At 48.6% G+C, this 21395-nt stretch overlaps 1 protein-coding gene across 12 annotated transcripts in view; it reads right to left on the reverse strand.

Annotated features, from left to right (window-relative positions):
• ACACB (acetyl-CoA carboxylase beta) overlaps positions 1–21395 on the reverse strand; it is a 110631-nt gene that overhangs the window by 34234 nt on the left and 55002 nt on the right. For 5 of the 12 annotated variants that reach the window (XM_081037464.1, XM_081037461.1, XM_081037460.1 and 2 more), the window contains 16 exons: positions 19805–19886; positions 17118–17263; positions 15800–15950; positions 14246–14380; positions 12570–12716; positions 10941–11129; positions 9272–9372; positions 8019–8045; positions 7639–7727; positions 7426–7550; positions 6565–6678; positions 6297–6410; positions 5981–6022; positions 5683–5772; positions 2045–2163; positions 24–161 (listed from right to left, as the gene is read on the reverse strand). In XM_081037464.1, the coding sequence (XP_080893590.1) occupies positions 24–161; positions 2045–2163; positions 5683–5772; positions 5981–6022; positions 6297–6410; positions 6565–6678; positions 7426–7550; positions 7639–7727; positions 8019–8045; positions 9272–9372; positions 10941–11129; positions 12570–12716; positions 14246–14380; positions 15800–15950; positions 17118–17263; positions 19805–19886 (1809 nt within the window). The remainder of the gene's footprint in view (positions 1–23; positions 162–2044; positions 2164–5682; positions 5773–5980; positions 6023–6296; positions 6411–6564; positions 6679–7425; positions 7551–7638; positions 7728–8018; positions 8046–9271; positions 9373–10940; positions 11130–12569; positions 12717–14245; positions 14381–15799; positions 15951–17117; positions 17264–19804; positions 19887–21395) is intronic. The other 7 variants (XM_081037468.1, XM_081037469.1, XM_081037462.1 and 4 more) reach the window with 3 other exon arrangements.

Below are 21395 nucleotides of genomic sequence, written 5' to 3' on the forward strand. Positions count from 1 at the left end.
GGAGGCCGGGCCATACTGGGTACCTGGTGAACTCCTCGAATCTCCGGAAGGCGACCATGGCCCCCATCCGTTGGCACAGGGGGGAGAAACCACTGTCCATGAACAGCTCAGTGCTGTGCCTCAGAAGGTCAGGGTTGGTGACACTGATGGGCATAGCCATCCTGCAGGGGGACAGGAAGTAGGGGATGAGGCCGCTGCTCCTAGATCTGGCCCTAAGAGCTGCTCCTACCGTGGAAACTTCGGTGAGCCAGACTAGCACTAGGGCCCACCCAAAAGCGGGGCTAAAAATCGGGGGTAGAGGGGATTGAGGACGGGGCCAGGGGCTGAGGACTAAGAGCTGAATCTCTAACCAGCTGCCAGACAGCATTTCACACACATGGTCACAACTCGTGGCTGGGGGAATGAAACGTGTCCTGTACCAGGAGAGGACTCTTGGAAGCCTATGCGTGGTTTCCTCTGGAAACCTCAAACCCCTTTTGTCTTTGCTGACTGTACTTTGTGTCCCTTTGCCATATTAAGAAATAGTGGTGAGCATGGTGACCTACTGAGTCCTATAATATCTTCCTCGTGAATCGTCAAACCTGGGTGTGCTCTTGGGAATCGCTGACCCAGGTGAGGCAGGGCCTGTGTGTGCCTTCCTTTTATACCCCTGAAATCACCATCCAGGCCCACTGCTCCAGACAGCTAAATGCAGAGACAACAAACTGGCAGGGCAGCCTGGGCTGAATTCAGCCCAAAGACTGACTTTGGTCTCTGTAGCATTTTTAATATAGTCCTATACATTAATCCCTGCCCATAAATCCCTTGCAAAGTTGAGGGACTTCAGATTTTTTGTTTTTTAAGTCTAGCTGTCCTGCTTCTCTAGGGAAAAAAAAAAAACATGGAAAGGTTTGGCCTCACAGGCTCGCTTTCCTGTAGGGCAACAACCAGCGGGCTAGAACGACAGCCCCTGAGCCAGGGCCGAGCTCAGCTTTCACCTCGCGGGTGTGCTCACAGCCCCCCTTGGGCCTGGACCTAAGTCCTGGCCGCAGGCCATAAGAATCCCTGCTGTCCTCTCATCTGTCCTCCCCATAGTCCCCTGACCCAAGCATAACGGGCCTGGCTCTACAGACACAGGTGTGGAGGGCCCGGTCAGGTCCAGCTGGGAAGTGAGACTTCACTGCTCTGGTCTTTCCCAGAGGCCATGAGGAATGGGGTCGTGGGTCAGCTGCAAGTGGGGTCTCCTCTGAGGCCACAGGCTCCGAATAAGCTTAAGGCACTCCCAGCAGATAGCGGCAGTGAGGACCTGAGACAAATCAGGGTATCCCTCCAGGCCGGCAGTGTCTCTCTGGGTGAAAACAGGATGCTGTGTCCGTGCTGAGGGTCCCAACCAATGACCCTGACACAAGCATAGGTGCTTCCTAAGAGACAAGACACAACTGACCCACAGGCTTCAGGACAGCCGCCCTTCCTTTCCTAATCCATTTGAACTGCTGAGACAATGAAATCGAAAAAGAAACGCATTCCTCCTTGGGGGCAGATAATTTCAAAAGTTCTCACACCATACCTCCCACAGTCCCCAAAATGATTCCAGGTCACACGCAGTCCATCTCCCTTTCTCTCCACTGGCCAAAATGTCACAATTTTTTTTTTTTTGAAATAAGGGTGAAAATAAATGATAAATATGAAAGATGATGGAATGTTCTAGAACTGCACTGTCCAATATAACAGCCACAAGCCCTATGTGGCTACTGAGCACTTTAAAGGTGGCTGGTATGACTGAGGAACTGAATTTCTAATTTCCATTCATTTTAATTTAAATAGCCTACATGTGGGTGGTGGCTACCATCGTGGACAGTACAGGTGTATGAAGTAGGTTTGGATTATTTCCATTTTGCGCATGAGAGAACAGATGTGGCGAGTTCCCACAGTGGGGAAGTGGTGTCCCTGACGTCTCCCAAGCATTGTCCCCAGACATACTTGCTGGATTCCTCCAAAAAATAGGATGACAGTGGTCAGGGAGAAAAGAAACACAAGCCACCCCTGGGTATGAACCACTCCATACCGGTTTGGGTGGGAGGAGGGCAGCATGAACCGGAATTCCACCACGCAGGTGCCGTCCGGAAGCTGCCGGTGCTGCAGGCTGTTTAACTCATAGGCGATGTAGCCCCTCCGCACGTAAACCTAATGGAACAGAAACACAGGGGCCATTCTCTCAAGAGGGCATTGCAGAATACCCCTGAAAGCTGAGGACACTCAGGATGGAGAAATGATCTCTCAATTACCGCTAAGCAGTAGTTAAGAGCAAATTAGATCACATTTCAGAATGTTTCTTTCTCTACAAAGGGCTACATAACAAATATTTTGCGCTTTGCGGGATATATCATCTCTATTCCAACTACTCAGTTCTGCTGTGGTAGCCCAGATAAAGCCACAGACAATATGTAAATGAATGAGCATGGCTGTTCCAATAAAACTTTATTTACAAAAACAGGCAGGGAGCCGGATGTGGCCGATGGGCTGTAGTTTGCCAACTCCTGCTTCAGAGTAGCGCTCGCTGTCCGATGGAACACGAATCAAACAGGAGCCACCTATGTAACTTTAATTTAACATTTTCTAGTGGCCACTTAAAAAAAGGCAACAAGGGAAAAATAATTTTAATAATTTTGTTTCATTTCCAACACCTAAAATACTATCATTTCAAAAATAATTTTAATAATTTTGTTTCATTTCCAACACCTAAAATACTATCATTTCAAATGTAAAAAATTACTGAGTTATTTTAAATTTTCCGTAATACTAAGACTTTGGAATCCAGTGTGTATTTTACACTGAGAGCACCGCTCAATTCCAACTAGTCGTATTTCAAATGCTCACGAGCTATGTGTGGCCAGTGGATGCCGTTATCGGACAACACGGTTCTCGAGTTTAAGCACTGGGAGGTTTTTAACTGGATAGGGAACACGAGGATTTTGAAGTTAACAGAGCAGGCCTAACTGCTAGTCTTTGAAAGACGGGCTTGCAAGGCTGGTCTTTGGCTAGCATCTGGGAAGTTGGATTTTGGAAAAGTCTGCACAATGTCCTGATAAGAACAGTTCATGGAGCCTAAACCGTGCAAACGATATGATGTATATTCATCACGTACTTTCTTTCCGGGAGTTTACGATCTTGGTACATGCTAGACAGAGGAAGCCTATATGACCAGCCCCCAAGTAAAAGCCCTGGGTGCTGAGTCGCTAATGAGCTTCATTTCACACTTGTTGTCACAACTCGTTGCTCAAAGAATTGTGTCTAGAGGCATCTCACGCCTTGATTCCTCTGGACTTCACCCCATGTGCCTTTTTCCTCTGCTGATTGTGCTTTGTGTCCTTTCACTGTAATAAGTCACAGCCATGAGCAAAGCTATATGCTGTGCCCTGTGGATCTTCCTAGAGAATCATCGAATGGGGGGGTAGTCTTGGAGATGCCAGACACATTCAGAGCAGGGACAAAACTCCGCACATCTCAAGAGGCCAAGTGCAAAAGTTATTATGTTCACAATGCTCATCTTGAGTCATGGAGAAAAGCTTGGATTACATTCCATAAATCCGCTGAACAAAGTGATAGGATGTGTAAAGCACTCTAGAAAATTCTCTCACAGAAATAAATGGGATTTAGCATTTCAAAGAGTGAAGAAGGTAAACTGCTGCTTTCCACCTGACATAGGGCCCATCCAAATAGGGCAGGTGTTCGGATGACGGGCAGCAACCAATATCCACTTCAGGTTCTTACTCGTTTACCTTCAAATCATCCTGTGAGGTGGATATTATTACCCCCACCTAAAGCTTGAGACTCTAAATGTCCAGAGAAGGAAAGCAACTTGCCAGAGGTCACGCAGCTCCAACCTCTCCATACGCCGTTCCCACTGATTAGTATTTCTCTGCTTCTCCCTCCCACCAATTCCTATTTGCTCTTCAGATACCTGCTTTCATGCTCTTCAGATACCTGCTTTCCTCATCAAGCCTGAGTTGGACCCCCTAGTAAGATTAAATCCTGCTGTCCGATTCTCACCATGACTCTATTTTCCCATTGCAGCCCTGTCCCATGCGTAATTAAAGGAATATTTAATGTGTACCTCTCCCCATCTAGAAGGAGGCTCCACTAGGGCAAAAACTACGGTTGTCTCCTGCTGTATCCCCAGCACCTGGCACATAGTAGATTTCAATAAATATGTTGAAAATTGGCGAGAGAAAAAAATAAGTACTCAAGATCCGTATTAGATCTCACTACTGGAAACGAAGTGGGACATGAGAAGCATTTTTTGAGTTGAAAGCAGGGAGGTGGCAAAAACCACAGTCCCAGGAGACTCTGTAGCTGTAATATGCTCACAAGCCCAAAATGGTCTCCATGGAAACCTCATTAGCCTGCCAGAATCAGGAAGGGGACAAACAGGGTATAAAAGATGGCAGAAGAGGGAGTTGGAGGGCCCAGGAGACCAAAACTCTAAGATCACAGGGTGAAGAAATGAGGAAAAACTACCAGGGGAAAAGAATCAGGTTGAAAACGTAAGTCATCATCTCCTATTTCTTTGAAAGGAGCAGATTAAACACTGTGATGCCCTGAAACTAACAAAACACCTCTGAGACCCTGAATTAAGGAAGACTGGAGCTGGAGCAAGATGACCTGGCCCTGATCTGGGTTTTGCTGCTGGTCACGCCCTCCTCTGCCCCATCACACTGGGAGGACCTACGCTCCTTCTTGCTCTTTTAGTTCCAAGTGGAAAAGTCTTTCAAAGGTCACTGATGTAGGTGAGTTGGAAAGTTTGTTGTTGTTTTGTTATTGGGGACGGGGAACAGTTCTTTATTGGAGAACAGTGTGCACTTCCAGGACTTTTTTCCAAATCAAGTTGTTGTCCTTTCACTCATAGTTGTGGAGGGTGCCATTCAGCTTCAAGTTGTTGTTTTTTCAGTCTTAGTTGTGGAGGGCGCAGCTCAGCTCCAGGTCAGGGTGCTAGTTGCTGGTTGCAGGGGGCACAGCCCACCATCCCTTGCAGGAGTCAAACTGGCAACCTTGTGGTTCAAAGGATGCACTCCAACCAACTGAGCCATCCGGGAGCTCAGCGGCAGCTCAGCTCAAGGTACCGTGTTCAATTTTAGTTGCAGGGGTCACAGCCCACTGTCCCTTGCGGGACTCGAGGAATTGAACTGGCAACCTTGTGGTTGAAAGCTCGCGCTCCAACCAACTGAGCCATCCGGGAGGCAGCTCAGCTCAAGGTGCTATGTTCAATCATAGATGCAGGGGGCAGAGCTCACCATCCCTTGTGGGACTGGAGGAATTGAACTGGCAACCTTGTGGTTGAGAGCCCACTGGCCCATGTGGGAATCGAACTGGCAGCCTTCGGAGTCAGGAGCACGGAACTCTAACCGCCTGAGCCACCAGGCCGGCTCAGTGAGTTGGAAAGTTTGGACGAGCTAGCAGGGGTGACCAGCAAGACCTAGTATGAATCTTGGTTCTGCCACTTCCTAGCTGTGTGACCTTGAACAAGTTGCTTCACCTCTCTGAGCCTCAGTTCCCTTCTCTGTAAAACAGGGATAGTAACGGTACCTGCCTTATGGGGAGAATGATAAGATCATGTTTGCAAGGCATATGGCCTCAGGTCAGGTGCATGGATGCTAGAACTGGTCTGCTCGGTGCTGTGCTGTTACCTGGGCCGCTCCCACTTACCTCCAAGGACGCCATGCAAACGACTTTGTTAACATGATAGAAGAAAGTGGGCAGGACATCAAATATGGTCGTTTCTGAGAGTATTAATTTCTACAGGAAACAAAAAGGGGACCAAAGGAAAAGTAAATGTTAACAAGTTTTAACCAACAGTCGGATAAGTGGGAGGGGTGGGAGCAGGGGAAGCTGGTGGTGTTATCACAAAACGCTACCAGTGCCCCAGGCCTGTAAGATCTGAAAGTGGAAGTAGCACAAGGCCGACTGCACCCGGGGCTCCCAGTTTCAGACGCAGAGGGGTTACCTGGAAGCTTGTAAATGAGCCAGAGTCAGGGGACAGGAGACCCTGGGAAGATGAAGCCATGACTCAGTTACGAGTATGTGAGGTTCTCAGCTTCCAGAAATGCTCCATCATACCTGACTTTTTAAAATCATACCCCCTGGGCGAGCCCTGCTACCTGAGCCTCCCCTGACAGCAACCTTGGGCAACCCTGGCCACACTGGACTAAACCACTGGTATTTGCGACTGTGCCCTCCACCCCACTGCCAGTGGGACCCACTTCCCCCGAGGCCCCACTTGGCCACAGTATGTGCTCTGTGACGGGGATGGAGAGTCTCACCTTGAGGTTTTCCGGGCAAAATTGGTGGCCGTATGAGTCGATGGCAGACAGGAAAATGGACTCCACCTGGTTGTGCCTCAGCTCGTAGGAGGGGAGGTGGGAGGCAATCAAGACCTGCAGGGGAGGGGGCAGAGGGCTTGGGGTAAGCCAGCCTTACAGGGGAGAAGCCCATCTGGTTGGACATGGGACGGCAGGAGAGGGGCTGTGCACAGTGGGGGACAAGCATGGGGAGGAGGGTAGTACCCCACGACCCCCACCTTAACCCTACCTGTCTGGCTCTGAGAGCCACTTTGCAGTGCTCGCTTTTGCTCAGCTGAGTGAGGTCGTTGAGGATGGAGGTGAGCTCCTCCGACAGGGAAGGGTCTGGGCCACAGAGCTCATCCTTTGGGGACAAAACAGAATCCAAGTGGCTTTTGTCCACTAGAAAGAAATATGCCAGCACTCACCCTCGACTGGGGATGTAGCTGCCTGGGCAAACCAGACAGCTGCCTGGTCCTATGAAGGTGCCCGGGATAGTCTGACGTACATACCCTTACCCCTTTCCACCATGTATCATTCATTCATTCATTCATGCATTCATGCATGCATGCATGCGATCACCCATTCATCCACCCTGAAACAAGCCCTACACATCTGGTAAGAAGGAAAATACATTTACGTCTCTGGCTGCATCACTATTAATGGTCAGCAATTACGAGGTACTTGGCATGTGCCAGGCAAGCAGCTAGACCCTTGACATTGATCTCTCTAAATTTTCCCCACCCTCTAAGGAATTGCTGTTGTGATCCCCATTTTACAGATAAATACACTGAAGCTCAGAGAGGCAATATGCCTTATCCCAAGTATGTCAGGAGTGCCTGGCACATAGTAGGTGCTTTGTGAGTGTCAGTTATGCTCTTCCCCAGGGTCTGACAAATCCCACCCACTGCCTGGTTTTGCAAATCAAGTTGATCAGAACACAGCCAAGCCCATTTGCTTACATTGCACAAAGGCAGTTTTCAGAGGTGCGGACAGAGACCATATGATCAGCAAAACCTAACATATTCACTCTCTCTGGTGCTTTCCAGAAGAAGTCTGCAGACCCTTGTGCTACCCCCACTCTGAGTACAGGGCGCCCTTTCCTGCTTACGATCAACATGATCACCAGCTGGTTCTTCTTAGCCACCTGCGCGTGGGAGAAGATGCAGTGCAGCACCTGGGCCATATCGGGCTTCAGCTGCTCCCTGAGGTTTATCACACACTTGTCGTAGTGGGCTACAGGGAGACAAAAGGCCGCAAGGGGGTAAGGCGCAGGGCCCCTCCCGCCTGTGGGCTGATCACCAGTGCCAGCGGCGACTCTTGCCTTGTTGGAAATGGTGCTCGACATGTAAATATTTTCGCAGGAGATCCAACACCACTGCCTTCATGTAGCCACGGGTCCCGCTGCGGTATCTGGGGAGGAAAGAAAGTCTGCTTTAAGGATCGACTCCGCTTCCTGGTGCAAATGAATATCCACAGCCAGGGCTTGTAGGGTTTCCAAAACAAGAAAACTAATAAAGCATCTGGTGGCTGCACCCCCTCATACTTAGGCCTGCGAGGGATGTGTGAGTCAGTTCATTGGTGCTAACTCTGCAGGCCAAAGAGAGCAGTGACTTGCCCAAGGTCATACATCGAAACAGAGGGTCAAGCCTGAACCTTTGGATGGCACCTGCCCCATTCCCAGAGAGAAGGAAAAACACTTACAGAGTTGGGATGCTGAACGGGGTCAGCCTTGCATGCATGATTGAAAACAAAAATTCTCAATTAACCATCCACTGTATAAAGACAGTTTGGAAAAAACCAAAACAAAACTAAAAGACACCAAAAACAGACTCCGTGTAAATTTTGTTTCCCTTTCAAAACCAAATTTTAACCTGGACATTCCCCAAAACATTTCTTCTTCTAAATCATTTCTGAACACAGGGAATTGAGTTTCCTAGGACATGGGACACTCAGTTTTAGAGACGCTGAAATCAGCTTACCCCTAGCATCACCAAATAGCTACAAAAGAGGAGACCTAAAATGCTCCTTTATTCAAATGTGAGTTTTTTGTGTGTTTTTTTTTAAACCACACACCTTAGGACAGAGCTCTGATATTTATGTTCAACACAGAAAAATCAGCTAGGGAATTCGATTTATCATTTGTTCACTTCTAGGTATTTCTCTGAAGCTGAAGGACGGGTTTAAGGTTAGCGTAGCTGTTGAAGTGTTCTGGGGAGAGAGACCCACTTGGCCCTTGGCTTTGAAACTCTTTGTGGGGAAGCCACACAAAGAACTCCTTCCTCAGCTTTAATCCTGTATTGCCAGTGTGAGTCCCCATGAGCCAGGAAGTGCCTGAAAAGCAGGGCCACCTCCTACAGCCCTACCTTCTCTGCACCTCTGATAGCTTCGGGAACATAGGATACATGAATTAACTCACTCCAGTTGGACAATGCTTTGATTCTGTCTTTAGAAGCCATGCTTGCTTCCTGGGTTAACTTTTCATGCAAAATGGCAATTCATCATCAGAATAGTTCTCCCTGCTCAATAGCTACTTAAGATAAAATACAAATTCTTCATCCTCTCCTTTGCAATGCCCACCCCCCAAAACTGCAATCACTTGTCCAGTCCTTTGCGGCACATAAAGTCATTTCGTCTCACTATCTCATAATCAAAGCTGCCACAAGGACTCAGGATTCATTAATACTCAGAACTCAGAATGACATTTCATGTGTCAGGTGTTTTCATTCCCATTTTGCACACTGGCAAACTGAGACGCACAGAAGAAAGTGCCTTGCCTGGGCTTCTGCTGTTAGGAATGGCTATGCCAGAACCGTGATCAGGGTCTCTGGACCCCATACACTGTCTCCCAGTTTGAGCCTGCCCTTAAGAGACGCCCCCGCCCCGACCAGCAGCTGGGACAACACACAGGACGATAAAGTGTGACAACCGCACCCCACGGAGGGCCCAGGATTCACCTTTGGACCAACTGCACGATGCTCTGTGTGTTCATGAAGAAGACCTCCCGGTCGGCTTTCCGCTGCAGGGTGGCCGCGTGGCAGTCCAGGATGGTAGCTATCTGGATGGAAAAAGAAGACAGGTCTGGCCACTCACAACCACATAATCCAGTCACCACACCTAAGTTACCGGAAGGACGCACAACAGGCTCCCACTCTAGGTGCTATCCGAGGCTCGTTCGAAAGAAGAAAATCCCAGCCCCATAGCCCTCTGGCCACCCAGAAATAGCTCTGTTCATCCCACTCAACATATTATTTGAGAAATTCAAGAGCCCAGCGTGACGATAATCGCATAAAGACATACATACATTTGTATTACACCTCTCCACAAATATGAATGTTGTAGGAAAAGAGAAGGGAATTTCCAAACCCAGGGAACGTGAGGGTGCTGAGTGGGGAGGGGTCCTATTTGTTATAATTAGATAGAATGTCGGTGTATTGTTTTTGGCTACAAAAATATCTTTAATGAATAAATCTGCATCAATGACAAATTCCTGAAAGGTTCAAACATGTGCCTTTCTCAACTGGGGTCCTTTAGAGTTTTGCTTTATTATTTTTTAGCTGATATATAATTCACATACCATAATATTCCTCCCTTTTTAAAGTATACAATTAATTCAGTGGTTTTTAGTATATTTAGAGTTGTGCCACAGTTGCCACTATCTAATTTGAGACCATTTTATCGCTCCAAAAAGGAACCCTATAATCATTCACAGCCACTCCCCATTTCCCCTTCTCCGAGGTCCAGGCAATTACCAATCTAACTCTCCTTCTCTACGGATTTGCCTATTCTGGATATTTCATGCGAATTGAATCATGCAACATGTGGCCTTTTGCAACTGGCTGCTTTCACCTAGCATGTTTTCAAGGTTCATCCACGTGTAGCAGCAATCAGTATTTCATCCCTTTTTATGGTGGAACAATATTCCAACCTCTAGAGTGGTTGACCTCTGGGAATGCCCTGACCTGTACTCTAGTTTCCCCAGTCACTAAGGTGTGTGTGGGGGAATGACGATGGTAGGTAGGCCTTCCAACCAGACAGTGGGCACAAAGATAAACTGGCAGAGAGGGCTCTTCCAAATGCAAATTACCTTTAAAATACTTGATAAAAGCAACAATAAAAAAAGAACAAAATGACGCCAATGTAGAATTACTAGAGATGTTTTATATTACCCTAGAATGGTTTCCATTCTTAAAAAAATATTTATACTTACAGCCCCAAGGCTCTACCTTCATAAAAACCAGAGGAAGAGAATCTAAGCTACAAAACAAGCAAAAAAACCCCACAATTTCCTCTATTATATCAGGAAATTATACCAGTGTATGGACAATGCTTGCTTTATTTGCACCAACTGCTTACTCCTATTCTGAATCCGAAGTTTATGGAATGAGGCTTAATAACTGTCCTCGTTCATCTCAACAATTGTTGCTTTGGTAGAAATGCTGGGATTCTGCAGAGAAGGCTTGAAAGGCAACACTCGGCCCCGAACATCTCGGGCTGTCACTGGGCTTCATGAAGCCCAACTCGACGAGAGGCCAGATATCCAGACATCCTGGGAGCAGAGTTAGTTTTCAAGGAACCACCTGGCCTAACGTGGGTACTCTGATGGGGCTGAGTGGGGGCACCTACCTGCTGGCTGGGGAACTGGCACAGCACCGACGTGATGTTGCTGGCATACTGGGCCATCACCCTGCGGACCGACTTCTCCACGGGGGCGGGAATGCGGCCCGACACGCTGGTCATGATCTCTTGCAGCTCCAGCAGCGGCAGCGACGGGTGTCGGAGGGTCATCATGAGCTTCTGCACCCACTCCTTCAGCTGCAGCAGGGACCACAGCATTGGCCTGAGGCCCTGCAGGAGCATGGGTACAGCCACCCACCATGGGGTACCTGACACACTCAACCAATCTAGACCCGTGCACTCAAGTGGCTGAAGATCTGGAACCAGCAGACTCTGGAACAGTCCTGAGTGGAATGGCCCACTGACGACAAGGGGAACCCAGTTTCCCCACCCAGGAAGGCCCCCACTCCCCGCTACCTGCATCCAGAGAGCCAGTATGGTGTGAGGATACAACATAAGGCCATGGGAAGAGCTAATGTTTGTGGGATGTTTAGTACCAGACACTGTTCTAAGACCTTTATTTGCACGTTCTCATTTGACTCTCAGAAACAACCCAATGAAGTACATATAATCATTATTACCATTTTACAGATGAGGAAACTGAAACACAGAGAGGTTAATTAAGTTACTCAAAGTCACCCAGCAAAGCCAGGATGCAAATTCAAGCCATCTAACTCCAGAGACTATTAACAACTGCTCTGCACTATTTCTGGGCATACCAATAGATGATACGTTGATGGCTTTTAAAAGACTAGAATAATGGTACCAACCCCATAACCTGGGTATGAGGTTTAAAAATGAAATGATGCATGCACTGGCAAGTGCAAAGACTAAATAAAGGTTGCAATGACAGCAATCACAATTAGGAAGCACAGCACAAGGGTTAAGAGCATGGACTCGGAAGCCAGATAGCTAGGGTTCAAATCCCGTCTTTGGCTCTTTATGGGTAAAACATGGCAGGTGTCTTAGCCTCCCTGTGCCTCAGTTTCCTCATCTGTAAAACTGAACTAAAGAAGAGTTTCCACCTCCTAGGTTTGTTGGGAGGATTAAATGACAATACATTTTAAGTGCTTAGAATAGGAGCTGGCACAGTCTGTACTAGACAAGAGTTGACCATTTTTATTATCACCAGAATCACCACCATCACTATGTTTGCTATTCAGAGATGAAATGTAATGCAACACAGTTTTATCCCTATTGATGTTAGGTTTAGTGTCAGGGGTCTTTCACAAAGGTCTGCAAATTTGAGGACTTCTTGTTTCTCTATTGAGTGAGTAAACAACAGGACCCTGGGATGGTAAACGATGAACAGAGCTGTGTGTCTGAACCAAGTGATTTCCTCGTTCTTTCTTTCACAGGGTAAACCACACTGACTCCACTATTAACTTACTACTTGAACATTCTCTGTGTCGAGCTGACCTGAGCCCCAAAAACCTAACTGTCACTTTTACAACAATTTATAATCACAGAGAAATGTGTATCCATGTTTACAAATTGAGGCGTTCTCTGAGAACGGGTCCTTCATAAGTCAATTACGTCAGTCAAGACCTCTGATCTCATGAGGTAACTCCTTCTGGCCCTTCACACAGACCTACACAGGTATGCAGCATACACACCTACCCTTCACACGTGACCTACTTTTATGCTAAAAATAGGCTCCGGCAGACAGTAGCCATTCATGATGTTAGTCAGGTTTTCCAGGACATTGTGGAAGACCTGGTGTAGTTTCTCTCCCATGATAGGCAGAGTTTGCTGGGGAGGCAGCTCTCCTGTGAACGGCTCGGCCTGACGAGACACAACAAGAAGCAGAGGTCAAGGACACCGTGGCCTCCCAAATGAGACAAGTCGAGGGCGGAGGCAGATCTACCAATGGGCGATATGTGCAATACATTTAGGATGAAGCGGAGGTGGGGGAAACAGAAGAAAACATCGTATCTGAAAGTTAAAATTGCTAAATTCACAACCCAGGCAGGTTTTCCAACTCTTCCCCTTTAATTTCCCATCCGCCAAATAATTTTGGAGGAGGTTTGACTTTTTTGGTTTGTTTTGCTTGGCTTTTTAACCAAGATTATCTCCTTATTTTCTCTATTTATTTTCAGTCTCTCTTCAGTCCCAAAGATAAACACCCAGTCAGATGAAAATTTATGAAACTCTCATATAAATGTATCTGATTTTTTAAAATCATAAACATTTAGCCTTAGAGGACCAAAACATTAAAAAACTCCCCAAAGGGGCAAACACGGACTTATCGTGCCCATTCATCTATTAATTCATTCTATACACCCACTGAACACCTACTATGTGTGAGGCACTGGGACCCAGGAAGTTTGGGACATCTGTTCTGTTGGTCTGGCACCCTCAGATCCCTGCCCCCACCCCCACCTCCACCCCCGCCGCTCCTTCAGTCCTTGAACAGCTAATTGGAGGGTTTCCTTCTCCACAATCTGATGCCGGCTTCTCCATGGGGCTTCCCACAGCCAGGGGCCAAGGGCAGTCTCCCTTAGTGGACTTACCCAGCTGAATTACAAGGGCTTACCCTGTAGGCATACAGGAGCCTGTAGGGACTGGTGGCCACGCCCTGTCCCACAGACCTAGCCTGGGAAATGTTTGCTGCATCACAGGGCAGGCACAAGGACCTTCCCAGTGATCTAAAAGGCTCAGCCTATTACTAGCTTTGGGGACCACCTAAAGAGAGTAATGAAAAGAATGAGAAGGGGCAAAAAAATAATGAAACTAATAGAACAGTCTGGAGAAAAGAAACAATTTGATTTTTTTTCAATGTGTTTCTAGCTTTTTTCCTGGGCATCTGTACTAATAAAATTGTAGAGAAAAGAACAACACATGCATAAAGGGTGCACGACCTCCCTAGGCGTGCCTTACTTAAGCAGTCGTCAACACGATCTGTTTTTTTCTCAGTACTCACTATACCCCAAGAACATTTGAGTAAAACCTCATGGGAGGTGAGAGAGTGAACATCTGGCGGAAGGTCATTCCAGGCAGAGGGAGCGGGGCCCCAGGTGGAGGGGTCTGGCGTGTCCAATTAAGTGAGGGAGAGAGGATGCAACTGGAGAAGAAAGTGGGGACAGCTCCTCTGGTCATCAGAAGAACTTGGGTTTCATTCGAAGCAGGATGGAGAGCCGCTGGGAGGGATCTGAGCAAAGGAGGGCATGTTTCTGCACCCATCACACTGGCTGCTGGGGGCACGTGGGGGCAGGAGAATTGGAGCCCACAGTCGGGCGGGGTCACAGAACAGGTGGAGGGAGGCCATGAGCACACCTGAGCCAGCCTGGGTGGCCGTTCTGGGTGCTACATACCGGGTGCACTTTAGAAGGGTCATCGAGCTCCAGCCTGGCCACCACACAGCCTGCTTCCAGCACGGCCCCCGGCCTCTTGATGTACTTCACCCGGCCACTTTCCTGCACGTTCAAGGCCATGATCATCTTCATTACCTGTTTTGCAGAAAGAAGAAATAAAGACAGAGCCCACCTGTACCGGTCTGTGTGTGTGACACCTGGAGTTACCCACAACTAGTAACTCTGGAGCAGGGCCTGCATCATTTAAATAGAATGACTCCCTGGGCAGAGTTTAAGTGGAAAGGACAGAGGGAGCTAGCAGTTACCAGAAGCCTGCTGTGTGCCAGGTTATGAATCACCTCCACTGGCAAAACCAGCTCAGAAGTAAGTGTTTATGTACCCATTTTAAAGACATGGAAACTGGTCTTTATTTTGACAGTGAAGCCTCTCTCTTAGAAATACAGTTAAATCATATTATGTAGGGTGATTAATACCGTGTTTCCCCGAAAATAAGACCTAGCCGGACCATCAGCTCTAATGTGTCTTTTGGGGCAGAAATTAATATAAGACCCGGTATTACATTATATTATATCTGGTCTTATATTAAAATAAGACTGGGTCTTATTTTCGGAAAAACATGGTATATACACTTTCCTAAAATGTGATGCATTTTGTGATCTGCTCCTTTTCTAAAGGCAGCAAGAATAAGCTTTTGGGAACCCTGTGTGAAATGAAGAACGTGCTCGCAGTCGTCAGTCACCAGGCCCTTTACACGGGCCTCTTTGCAGGCACCGGATGTTCAGACATGATGAGTGCTGCCACTGTGGTGTGGGCTGCAGACACTCAGCTCTGGGCTCCTTGTGCTCAGCAGTTCACAGCTCGGGTACCCAAGCCTGGGCGGTAGCTCCAGCACGTCACTCGTCACTGTGTGACCTCCATCAAGTGTCTTCCCTCTCTGAGCCAGTTTCTCCTCTTACATTAATAAAATGGGGAATGACATGGGGAATAATAATTGGACTCTGAGGACTCAGCAAGACGAAGCATCTGGCACGAGGCAGGAGACCACGAAGCCTTAGCGCTTCCTGTTACTCCATTGTCATTATCATTATTATTTTCCTTGGAGCAAGGAATGGCGGCCAGGTTTGAATCCTGGCTACATGTGACCGCCAGTGAGATCCTTAGCCTGCCTGCGCTCCGTTTTTTCACATGCAAAAACAGGGTTTAAATGTGTGCCCGTCTCCTCTTATGGCTGGGAAGATTAAAGAAGGTAATTAAAGTAAAATGCCTAGAACAGTGGTTGTCAAGCGGCAAGTGCTTTGCAAGTGTTGGCTTAAGACTTTTTTATCGTCACCATCCTAATTATTAATCAGCTCTTACCCATTTCTGCGAAGCTGTGCATTCTTGAGGTTTTTCCCTTTCGATATTGCAGAAAATCTGAGCTGCACCCCACACACTGACTCTCTTAGGCCCAGGGGAGAAGGAGGCCCATCTGCAGAAGCCACGCCGGACGGGCCTCCCTTGGGGAGCAGGGGTATAAGGGAGGCCCGGCTAAACCCCAGGGTCTGCTGTGCTTACCTCCATCTCAGCGTAGCTGCCTCCAGCCTCCACGTGGCCCCCGTCCTCCACCGTGTACTGAGTCAGCTTCCCAGCCGACGGGGACCTCAGGACTGTGGGGTCATTCTCCTTCTCAAACACACACGTCTTGTTGCCGATGGTAATCCGGTAACTGGGAGAGAGGAGGAAAGGGCATGGGGTGGGGGGCACTTAGGGAAGACCATCGACCCAGCGTGTCCGAGTCAGGAGTTCTACAGTATTTTCCCTTCCTAAAGGCAGCCACGAGTGTCACCCTATGTGTGGTTTGCGGACTCCACTTTCCCAAATGGTGGCATTTGACAGTCACTGCAGATACACTGGGAGTTAGGGGAGCAAAGGGTGGGAATCTTTGCTAACCGAATTTTTACTGACATTAATTCCAACCTGCACGGAGAAAGCAATCACTAAATATTCCTCAATAAATATTGACCGACTTCAAATCTTCAAATTATAACTGAACTGGGGAAAGAGTATGCTCCGTGGGTGGAGCCTACAATAAATCTTGACTATTCTTGGCAGATAGTACATGGTTAAAAAGAGGGAATAAAACATTGCTCTGGAATGAATCTAGTCCACCTTCTTCCACTGAGAAATGGGAAGGGAGACTCCACTCTCGAACCGGAGCCTTTTCAGGCGTGGGGCTTCTGGTACCCCGCCCCCACAGCCGCCTTACTCTCCTGGGCCTGGGGTGTGTGCTGCCTGCTCACAGGGTGGTCAGCATTTCATTATGAGCTCAGTGTGGTCAGACACACTAGAGCAGGAGGGTCTCTGGGTCTACCTAATATGATGCCCCTGTGCTGGGTGTTTCCAGGCATCCCGTATGTCACCCGTCTGGATGCACAGTGACATTTCCTGCCAATGTCTGCTCGATCAATGTGTCGTCTTCCCCAACAGGCTCTATGAGTCTTGACCATGATTCTATCCTAGCAGCTAGCCCGGTGCCTGGTACAAGGACAGGTGTAATATCCAGCCACTGCCCTACTGGCTGGCCACATCTCCTCCAGGCCTGTGCCGAGGTGGGTGTGGACGCTGCCGCTCAGACACGGAGCAGCTGTCCCATCGTCATACACACTGCAGGCCCGGAACTCGGAGTCACATTCTCACTCCACTCTGAATCCTCCCCCGTTACTAGAAGAGGGCCTCCTGGGCACCACCCATACGTGTCTGCCGCTAGCACGGAATTCCAACCAAGAGATTAACCTCTCTCAATGGGCCTGGGCTGCACATAGGCTAGCTTCATATTTTCAACTCCACGGGAGAGAGTGGGCTCCGGCCCAGCCCACGGAGGGACCCCACGTACCTGTCGACCTCTTCTTTCATGTAGGTCGTGTAGCTATTGCCATCGTAGGATAGTAGAAGCCCACCATCGTTCAGCCGGTGGGCATCAATCTCGATGTGACAGCCATTCATGATAAGGACGAACATGGTCAAAGACTGCCGAGCCACCTATGGGGACAAGGGCCAACGTTCCCACCTGAATGCAAGATGCCTGCTTGTCCCTCCACCGTGTACTGGCCCCCAGAGCACCATCTGGCCCCGACTGGGAGCTAGGGTGGGTGTCCACGGCGCGAGTGCCAGGGTGGAAACCTTGCCTATCTAGTCCCAGCCTTCAGTCACCGCGAGGGAGCAGCTGAGGGGGAGAGAGCCCGGAGTCCGCACGCCACATCTCCCCTGTGGGGAGGCTAATGGTTGCTGGCCACAGGCGTAGTCCTATTGGGCCATCTCTCACCAACTATGTGCCTTCAGGGGTTGGCGGCTTCCTTCTAACTCCTGATTCCTGCCTCCAAGGGTCAGCCCTTAGCAGGGCCAGCCTGGGTAGCAGGGAGAGGGGAACGTACTCTAGATGAGGCAGCCCTGGGGGTTCCACCAGTGACCTGGGTGTGGACTAGGGCTCTGCACCCCCAGACGTGGCTCTGCCCAGGGCCACACAAGACATTTGGGACACTCAAGAGAGGCACAGGTGGCCAGGGCCTGGCTTCAGCTCTGCCCTTCAATCTGACCTACTGGCCCCATGTGGCCCTCAGCTCAGTGTGCATGCTCTCTTTCAGAAAACAAAGACCCTAAAGAGCCCTTGACTTCTAAAACGTACATTTTGAGATAAAAGAGAGCAAGAAAGATAGAAATGTTTATTGCAATATTATTAACGGTAACCGCAAAACTTAACAGCACTATGGTAACAGCAATATGATTCATGGTAATACCAACACTTAGGACGAAACCATGACAACCTTGCAATGAAAGACTCTAGACCTGCACGGTCGAATACACTAGTCCCTAGCCACTCACGGTATTTAAACGTAAATTAATTAAAATGAAATGAAACACAAAATTCAGTTCCTCGGTTACACTTGCCACCCTTCACGCGGTCAAGAGCCACAGGTGGCGCATACTGGACATCAGAGATCTAGAATATTTCCATCCCTATGGACATTTGAATTGGACAGCGCTGCAGATTCCAGACTGATGTCGAAGAAACCCTGTTAAAACCGCGGGGAAACTTTATGCCATGAGAATATCAAAGCACAGTAAAAATGTATGTGCACCACGGTAAATGTATGTGCGCCCATTGTCAACTCAATGCGTAAGGGGGAAAAAACAAATCACTGAAATGAGATCTGCTAAAATGTTCACAGGTATTGCCTCCAGGGGTTGGCACATGCTGGATCTGTTTTTCTGATGCTTTCTACGCATGTTTGAAATTTTGAAGTTTTCTACAATGAGCATGTACCACATTTAAAATTGAGTTGGGGGGGACCCAGGCCCCCAAAGGTAGCCAGGAAATCTTGGAGGCAAACAGGAAGAAGTGGTTTTACAGCTTCCATGGATAATACACTCACTTGTCTGAACAAAACCTAAAAAAAAATCTTCAAAGTTGAAAGTTCAACATGTGCTCGGCAATATTAAAAATAAAGTAAAAGAAAATAAAAATTCTGCCTCCACAACCGACGTGAACTCCGTTTTCTTTTCCCTCCCCAGAATGTGAGGTTAGGAAGGGCCAGGAAGGCTTCGGCTTCCTGGGGACATTTTGTCCCCCAGGTCACTCCAAGTTGGACCCGGCGCCACCCTCTGTGCCCACCTCTCAGAGACTCTCTGACACTCTCTGCTGAATTGACGCTGGATAGCCCAGGAAGGGTAAGTGAATATTCCCACCAGAGGAGAACAGCCCTGAATAGGCACCAAGTACAGCAGAGATGGCACAGGAAGAGGCCAGAATCCCACACACTGTTCTTGGTGCGGAGACACAGGACAGAGCCAGCTTCACAGTCCTCGGCAATGGACTCAGACATGATGCCAGCTCAGCAATGGTCCTGCTCACGCACTGTCGGGTTGGACAGTGGCCCCCCAAATTCACATTCTTCCCGCCACTTCAGAATGCGACCTTATTTGGAAACAAGGTCTTCGCAGATATAGTTAGTTAAGATGAGGTCGTACTGGATTAGGGTGAGGCCCAAATCCAATATGACTGGTGCTCTTCTAGAGAAGGGACCCAGAGACACAGGCACAGAAGGAAGACAGTGTGAAGACAGACACACACAGCGAGAACGCGGTCCTACGGAGCTGGAGGCAGAGACGGGAAGGACAGCCTACAAACCCCCAAGGATGCCCACAACGCCCAGAAGCTAGGAAAGCAGAGGACTGCCTCTGCCCTGGAGCCTTCGAAGAGACCAGGGCCCAGCCTACCCCTTGATTTTGCCTTCTGGCCACACCTGTGAGAGAATAAATTTCCTTTGTTTGAAGCCACCAGTTTGTGGTACTTGGTATGGCAGCCGCTGGAAACTAATACACGCTCCATCGTGCCTTGTGTGCTCTAGTCAAACCTACACATTCTCAAATCCAAAGTGTTTGGGTTTCAAGATCATGGGCTGTATGGGGCGTCCTGGGGCCCAAGCATGAGAAAAATCCCCTCCAGGGATGGCTCATCACAGAAATAAAAACTCCCTCAAGCCTCCAGAGTGCTGGAGACACCTAAGAAACGCAGGTCTTTACCTTGAGAATGTACTTGATGCCTCCGTAAATTAATTCCACATCCACAGTATTCCGCAGAGAATCCGCGGGGAGGACCTGGCCCCTGAAAGAGAAGACAGACCTGAGGTCAGCCTTGGGAGTGACAGAACTCCGTGGCCATCAGCTGGATCTAACAGCATCCCCCGGCTCTTTGCCTGCCCTAAACACCAACACCACTTGGCTGCACTAAAAACGCTAAATCTGAACAAAAGGCAAGAAACGTGGATCATCCCGAGGAAACTCACATTCCTCAGGACTTAAGGAAGCTGCACTTGCTGAAAGATGTAAAACTGCAAAAGGGCTTTCCAGGAAGCCACATCCATCATGGCCCCTTCTCGAAAAATTCCACGTGTGGGAATCCTGCCTCCTGCTTATGCAAGAATGCAGTTCACAGACTGTGATTCCAGTACCATTCCAAAGCATGATAACCTAGCACTATAATCTTTTATCTTTTTCTTTCCTTTTTGGTAGTTTCGTTTGCCTCTCATAGTGATTCTCAACCGGGGGCGATGTTTGCCTCTACCCCTGGGACATTTGGCAACGTCTAAAAGCATATCTGATTGTCATGAGGTCCCACGGTGCAATGGTCAGCACTCCAGAGTTGACCATCACTTCCGGGGGGAAGAAGGGATCCTATGAACAGGGCCAGGAATCCTCCTAACATTGTGCATTGCACGGGACACCCCACGACAAGGAAGGACCCAGCCCAAAATGTCAGTGGTGCTGAGGCTGAGAAAGCCTGGCCCATCCTAGCAGAGAGCACCTGGCCACTTCCATGCTGGTCCATTGCACTAGACACCTTCGGCTTCAGGTGAGGGTCTGGGAAAGACCCATTTGTAAAGGTGACCTACAACCGGCTTTGCTTCCCAAATCCATATCCTACGACTCTGAACTCCTGACTCTGCTGACGTACCTGACACAAGGCAGCATGAAGAAAACACGACTGTGTTTGACAGGGTAGGTAGAAAGGTAGAAATGAGTGAGAGACGGAGGGAATCAGCCTCGTCAGGAGGCCCCTTGCAGCTGCTCCTACTTAAGGCACAGATACCATAAACAAAGGTGGGCACAAAACACCTAGCTCAGTAGGACAGCGGGCTCACACATGCCCCTAAATAAGAAGGAAAAACGCCGAGAGCGATGGGAATACATCCGCTTATCAGATTATACACCCTGCTTCTTAGGGTCATGAGCTCAGATTGTAATGAGCTCAGACAAGCTTGGGAGCGAGAAGAGAGGACGAGGCATGCCAGCTGGAGAATGAGAGATACTGGAGACAAAGAGGGGAAGACAAGTCTACCCAGAGAGAAAAACCCTCACACAATGTCAGGAGAGGCTGCTTCCCTCTCTTGCGTCGGCCCGCTCCCTGTCTCAGTGCACTCGTTTTACTAAGAAACTTCTTGCTGTCCTGTGCTGCACAAACTCTGTCTCCTGACTGAATTCTTTCCCTCAAGAAGACAAAGAGCCCAGGTACAAAGTCCGATTCCTGGTAACATGCTGCCTACTGCCTTGGCCTTGAGAATCCTGTCCCCTGGCCTCTTCGCGGGCAGCCCAGGTTTCTCCAAGGAATTTCAGA

The sequence above is a fragment of the Rhinolophus hipposideros genome (assembly GCF_964194185.1).
Source record: "Rhinolophus hipposideros genome assembly, chromosome: 24".
NCBI lineage: Eukaryota > Metazoa > Chordata > Mammalia > Chiroptera > Rhinolophidae > Rhinolophus > Rhinolophus hipposideros.